A 6,953-nucleotide genomic window follows, 5' to 3' on the forward strand; every position below is an offset into this window, starting at 1 on the left:
ATTCATGGACTAGTTTCCATAGATTTGAAAGTATTACTTCATGTATTGAACTTTTGGTAATTAATGAAATACATTAAGTTTGATTGGTTCAAAAAAAAAGTTATATTTTTTTTTCCTAATTTATTTATTTTTTTTTGAAAAAACTTAAAAAAATCAGAACTATTCATTTCAATTGGTCAAAATTCCATGGTTCTTCAAAATTTTGAATTAAAATTTTTTAAATACAATTTTTTTTAATTAAAATTTTTTAACTAGAATTTTTTTTAAAATTTTTTAAATACATTCTGTTATATTTTTAACTAAACTAAAACAAGTTATATTTTTTTTTTCCTAATTTAAATTTTTTTATTTTGAAAAAACTATAAAAAAAATCAGAACTACTCATTTCAATTGATCAAAATTCCATGGTTCTTCAAGCTTTTGAATTAAATTTTTTTTAAATACAATTTTTATAATTAAAATTTTTAACAAAAATTACTAATCTCATTCTCATTTGTCTTACTTGTTTTGGGAGAGGGTCCACATAATACAAGTAAAGCAGTAGTTACAACCAAGCGTACGTTAGCAGTTAAACCTTGTATATGGTAACGGAGAAAGTGATGAGAATGGCGGAAATCTCAATGAAAAGCTTCAATTAATTCACCCTCCAACCTCTTCACTCTCATTTCCGCTAACTAATCTCTCTTTCCTCTTCCAATTCCATTATCTGCACTCTCTTTAGCGTTCTCTCTCCCATGGATTCCACCGCTGCCATTCGATCCTTTCACTGTATATCTCACTCTCTCTCTCTCTCAGCATTTTTTTTTTTGGAGCTGAATAAGATCTGCGTTTTCGTTTTCTGATCTTGCTGTGTTGATTTTTGTGCTGTTTAATTTGCTTTAGGTTATGTGAGGGAAGGTGAAATGAAAATTATTTAGATTAGATAATAATCGTTTTTATTGTATTTGAAATATTTGAAATATTGCTGCTAATTAGTTTTATGAAATCAGGGTTTAAGAGTTGAATTAGGTATTTAATTATGATGCTCAGCCACGAGGATAATTTTAATTGCGAAGAGGCTTGCATTTTAATGGATGCAGTTATGCTCTTGTTGTATTGTGTGCTTGTTTGAAAACTCATTTCATATACATTATAATCATTTTGAATTAAATGCTGAACTTAAGATCATTTGTAGATGCTTTTATGAATTTGTATTAAACTTTGAAATCTCTTGATCCTAAGTATCTAGATTTTTTAGCTCGCTTGACTGGTTCGTTGTTCCGATTATTGCTTAATATACAAAGCTTAATTTAACCTGCTGCATTGGAAGAAAGAGTAAAGAGTTGAAGAACAACTCTGGACCTGAAGAAGGCAGTAGGGGAAAAGTTATGTATAGTTGTGCTTAGTATCACTTGTTTACTATAATCACAACCATAATATTCAAATAATTTCAATTTTCATAGTGGAAATTTGAATGTACTCTTTGACGTTTCAATAAATAATCGAAGGATGCTCTCCAACAACCTAGGATCATGTGATTGACATCCTGGTGGGTCATATAGGACACCTTAGGTCGATTGAACTAATATGTTCCGTAATCTTTATTATATTATTTGGTCTTTGACCAGAATTCCCAAAGACATGGCTGTTTTGTCTTCAGACACAAGACACACTCATGTACACGATTTGGCAAATTTAGTTGCAACCCCAACACAATGATTGTGTTATCAGACGCCAAATGTTTTGTAATGATGTCATTTTGGGTGTTTTAAGGGTTTTAGCTTATTGTGCCCGATTTTATGAATTTAAGTTTTTTACTTGCCCTGGTATAATTTGTGGGTATTTACTTCCCTATCCAAAATTACATTGTAAACATATATGCGTATATTTTATTAAGTGAATGCATTATCATTGTCACCATATACCTATGTCAAGTCCTTATTGCTAATTTCATGGATGGTCATTGTAAAAAGTTAAATCATTGCAGCCAGATCCTTAATCATTACTGTTGGATTTCAGATCCCATAGGCACTATATCCCATGTGCGATCCTCGATTGTTAAGGCAGCTGTAGTTCCCTGTCAGAAAGTCAGATGGAACTCTAATATCAGGGGGAAGAAAACACTGGTTTCATGTGCAAAAACAGTTGAAGCTATCAATGCAACAAAGTCTGATGGTGGGTTTTATCGTTTATAAACTGAATTATGTACTTTGTTTCTTTTTGGTTGCTATTTGAACGAGATAACTCTCATACAGTTATTTCCATTCTTAAGACTCAGACACATTAATCAGTTGCAAACATTTTAATCAGCATGTTTCTATGTGTAAAAGATAGTTTTTTTATTTTTAATCTTGTTATTATGTTCGGTGTCTGCAAGTTAGGATTTTAGTATTCACAGACCCCTAATTAGGAAAGTATCCAGAAGGAGAAATAAGGATGATGCAGTGATACGATGGTCAAAGTTATTGTTGACATAGTAATTAGGAGAGAATAATTCTGGACCAGAGTTATTAGTAGATATTCGTTAAATATAGTAGTTAGGGAATAATCGCTCTATAATGGAATTTTTGGAAGTAGGATTTAGAAAATATAGTATGTTATAAATAAAAGAAGGGAATCTCTGTACCTGTGACTAGAGAGATATTCCTTAGTGACATTCTTATTCCTTGACCTGGCAATTATTTATGATGTTGCAGCTTCTTCGGACAGCACTCCACAAAACTCATTAGACAAAAAGCCATTGCAAACTGCTACTTTTCCTAATGGATTTGAGGTTTATAGCTATACTTTCCTTTTATTTATATGCACTTTTGTATTTCTTATTGTTGAAAAAAGATACCTTTGTGTGAATTGGAATTAGTGTTTAGTATGCCCATGAATTAAAATGCTTTATGTTGGCTATTAGATGATACAAAACACTATATTTTTTACTAATTGACTGTTGGATTCTGTCCAAGACAGTTACATTAATCAACAACTATGTTTTAAAGTGAATCTGATAAACCCATACTTATGTGTTTGGTTTGCTTATGATCAGGCTTTGGTATTAGAGGTCTGTGACGAGACTGAAATTGCTGAACTGAAATTAAAGGTGATATTCTCTTCTTTTTGGTATTATTGCTTTGAAAATTTTGAAGTACAGTAATAATAAAATGATATCAAGGGTAAAAGAAACTTCATAGTGTATTGTATTCTTTAAAGCAAGAAGCTGTAGAGATGGTATGGTTTTCAATTTTCACTATTCAACCACGCGTACGCGCACACACACACTAATTGGCTGGATATATATGCCTATATCCCTGTAATATGTTGTGTGTTGAAACTTAAGTCTAAGTCAAAACAGAGAATTTGATTTACTTAAGATATGTCATATGCATATAGAAAATGAGGTAATGGTGCTTTTGTCAAAATTGTATCACATTGCATTACAAGCTAGAGATTGTGTTAGTTTCGTGCCTAACATCCTAATTGAGTATATCATTTTATCTTTTAATTCAAATTTGCTCGCAAACAATTTTATCTTTTAATTCAAATCTGTATTTCTATTGGTTCAATAAAAGAGGCATGCTCTAGATGGATGACATTGTATATGGCCTTATTTATATTTTGACAGGTTGGTGAGTTTGAGATGCATCTTAAGCGAAACATTGGAGCAAACACTGGAGCATCAAAAGTTCCATTGTCTAACATTTCACCAACTACACCACCACCTATTCCAAGTAAACCAATCTACGAATCAGCACCGGATACCCCAGAGCCATTGCCACCGATATCATCTCCAGAAAAAACCAACCCATTTGCAAATGTTTCATCACAAAAGTCATCAAAGTTGACAGCATTGGAGGCTTCTGGTGCCAATACATATGTGTTAATAAAATCTCCTACGGTATCTCATCTATTTATGTAATAATCTCTGATTTCAGTAATTATATCTGACTTGGATTTTGTACAGTTTGCGATCACTTCTCTCTCTCTCTCTCTCTCTCTCTCTCTCTCTCTCTCTCTCACTCACTCACTCTCTCTCTCCTTTCAGGTCGGTTTATTCCGAAGAGGTAGAACAGTGAAAGGGAAGAGGCTTCCTCCTATCTGTAAAGAGGTAATTTGATGTGCTAGTCATTGTCTATCCTCTAATGTTTTTATGTCATCTGCTTGTTATGACATACATCACATACATGAATCAGTGGATGCTCCCTCCACCTGGCTTCTCATCACAAACTACACCATTGGGTTTAGGTGTATATGTGCTTCTTGCACACTAAAATTCTCTAGTGCACAATGTAAATGTTTGTTGTTTAGAGTTCAACCGGTAAAATATAAGTCGGGTCATGCAATACTGCACACATGATAGGTGCAACCTGTGTGCTAGCATGCTTCTGTGTCTTCCTAATCTCCTGATAGGACCTTTTGCTAACATGCACATGTTAACTTTTGAAATACATTTAACTAGCCAAACTGAATAATGGTATTAAAAAGAAAAATAGTTAAGTGACATTAACTAAAAACTTATTTAACCCATTACTTTTTCTATATTTTTCATTCATAAAGTTGGATTACAATTTGATATAACCAAAGCAATATTCTCACTGTTACATTTAAAAAATGTAAATAAATATACTTATGACCACAGAAAGGATGGCCAACTTTCTCTTCACTTGAACTTAAAATAATTTTTTTTGAGCTTTATTAACCACATCCAACTTTAGTCATTACTATTACATAGAAATTTAAATATGAACAATATCAATATTAAACAATTATTAATCATAGTTTTTTCTGTAAAAATTATTAATCATATTTATAGTTACTATTTATAGAGAATATATATATATATATATATATATATATATATATATATATATATATATATATATATATATATATATATATATATATATATATATATATATATGCAAGAGAATAGAAAAGTAATGGTTTAATTTGTCAACAAAAAAAAAAGTATGGTTAATATTAAGGAAAATGCTAAACGGTGCCCCCGGGGCACTAGTTAATCAAATTAAAAAGGAAATTTTGTCTTGGAACTTGTGCATTCAATGCCTTGGAAATGTAAAACACTATATTTTCAATACTACAAATTTGGCTTAATGGCAAATGCATTTCGCAGACTCAGAGGTCATGAGTTCGAGACTGTGGCCATGCTTTTTGGCTGCTTTAAAAAAATTAAATTAAAAAGCAAGTGCATTGAGTCAGCCATTAAATTACCGCGTAGCATTAATTGACGCGCGCGAAGAAATGATTTTCTGGGTCATGGTACAAATTGAAAAATTCAGGGGGTGCAAAATTGAAATAAACAGAATTATTGGTCTAAATTTCGAAAGTTCATGGGGTGCAGGTGCACCCTCTCACACCTGATTGGATCCGCCCCTGCTACTATTGGCACATCTTGTGCTTGGAATAGTTCGTTTTAATTCAGTTTTTTAACTACATTTTAATTTCTAACCATTAGCAACATTTAGTAGATGCAAATTATATTTTCTCTGGCAGTATAATGTAAGTAATATTAATAATTTTTTTTTTTTCAAAAAAAAAAAAAAAGTTATTAATATTACTGTCTGTACTGGGGTAACTAATTAATTATTGACATTTTCCATCACAGTATTTTTCTGCCAAACTGTTTGAAAACCTCACTTTCTCTAAACTGACTACAAATGTTATTTGATGTCTTCATTTCGTCTTCTAATTCTAGCCTTATTGCATACACTCAATTGTCTGTTTTCAATTTCAACATAGGGTGATGTAATCAAAGAAGGGCAAGTGATAGGGTATATAGATCAGTTTGCCGCTGGACTTCCCATTAAGGTGATTTGGTGTCTGTTTAATTGTGGTTCCTACAGAAATATATACTTCAACTGACTTGTTTTATTTTGGAAATTTTGCAGTCAGATGTAGCTGGAGAAGTGTTAAAGCTACTCGTTGAGGATGGAGGTATAGTGGCTGTGACCTATCGCTAAATATGCCTGCATTTATTGATATGTAACTCAAGTAATGCATGGATTTTGGGGGAAAATAAGGGTATTGTACCTGTTCATCCAAATTTGAAATAGTGAAAGCAGTTGTTTGCCTCCAGTATTAAAATTTAGCAAAAGTGACATAGAAGTTCCTCAAGTAATCTCTATTATGATTGCAAAACCTAATTACATGGAAGAAGTAGAGAACTTCATGCAACTCAAGTATTAAATCGAGAAAAAATTCCTGCAGTAGCTTGTCCAGTACATCTAGGATCCTTATTTTATTTTTTTTGAAACGGCAAATGCTGTTATGAATTTTACCATGTTCAAGGTTGTTTAGTCCTCCAACATTTACCTAGCTGTATGTATGATATTCTAAGTATCTTTGTTGCCTAATTGATCGTGTTTATTATGCGTTTAGCACGCTGTTATCATATATTCGATCAATGGCGTGCTTAGCAATGTTAATGAAAATAGCTTATAATATGCCATAAGTTGTCTTTAGCTTATTTTCATAAGCATACTATTTTATGCTGTTTATGGTTTTCAGAACCTGTTGGTTATGAAGGTCTCCTTCTCATAAGCTGACTAGTTTTTGCTGTGTATGGTTTTCAGATCCTGTTGGTTATGGAGATCCTCTTATTGCTGTCTTGCCATCTTTCCATGACATTAAGTAATCCAGCATTTTCGTGCTAATGAAGATTTAACTATGAGGCATTTCTTTATGAGGGTTATTGGCATATTTTGGTACGTTTTGAATAGATTAAGAAATAATTGTTTGTGATTACATATTGGGGAAACGGATTCTTTTGTAGAAGATTGTACTTTGTATACCAATTGCTGAAGTTGTATTCTTTTTTTCTTTTTGGTCGAAAGAGATAACCTTATTATGTATCTTTAGTGAATGTATGCAAACCAAAACGCCTTGCACACTATGAACCAATCATTGTATCTGGAGTTTGATTGCTTGATTGCTTTTTTCTCTCTAAAAAAAGGGCGTAGAACTTA

The 6,953-nt window shown here is 32.0% G+C and overlaps 1 protein-coding gene across 1 annotated transcript; it reads left to right on the forward strand.

Annotated features, from left to right (window-relative positions):
* The first annotated feature begins 539 nt into the window (after positions 1 to 539).
* LOC123894838 (biotin carboxyl carrier protein of acetyl-CoA carboxylase-like) lies at positions 540 to 6,953 on the forward strand. Its single transcript, XM_045944914.1, has 9 exons — positions 540 to 768; positions 1,999 to 2,154; positions 2,676 to 2,752; positions 3,017 to 3,070; positions 3,593 to 3,865; positions 4,013 to 4,075; positions 5,728 to 5,796; positions 5,877 to 5,922; positions 6,561 to 6,953. The coding sequence occupies exons 1-9, from the start codon at positions 735 to 737 to the stop codon at positions 6,620 to 6,622; spliced, it is 834 nt and encodes a 277-aa protein (XP_045800870.1). The 5' UTR covers positions 540 to 734; the 3' UTR covers positions 6,623 to 6,953.

This window comes from Trifolium pratense, linkage group LG7 (assembly GCF_020283565.1).
Source record: "Trifolium pratense cultivar HEN17-A07 linkage group LG7, ARS_RC_1.1, whole genome shotgun sequence".
In the NCBI taxonomy this organism is placed as follows: Eukaryota; Viridiplantae; Streptophyta; class Magnoliopsida; order Fabales; family Fabaceae; genus Trifolium; species Trifolium pratense.

Excerpts from the sequence above, each read along its gene's own strand:
- LOC123894838 (XM_045944914.1), top strand. The coding sequence starts at position 735 with ATGGATTCCACCGCTGCCATTCGATCCTTTCACT. Across the intron at positions 4,076-5,727 it reads TTCCTCCTATCTGTAAAGAG|GGTGATGTAATCAAAGAAGG; the intron begins GTAATTTGATGT and ends ATTTCAACATAG. Across the intron at positions 5,797-5,876 it reads CCGCTGGACTTCCCATTAAG|TCAGATGTAGCTGGAGAAGT; the intron begins GTGATTTGGTGT and ends GAAATTTTGCAG.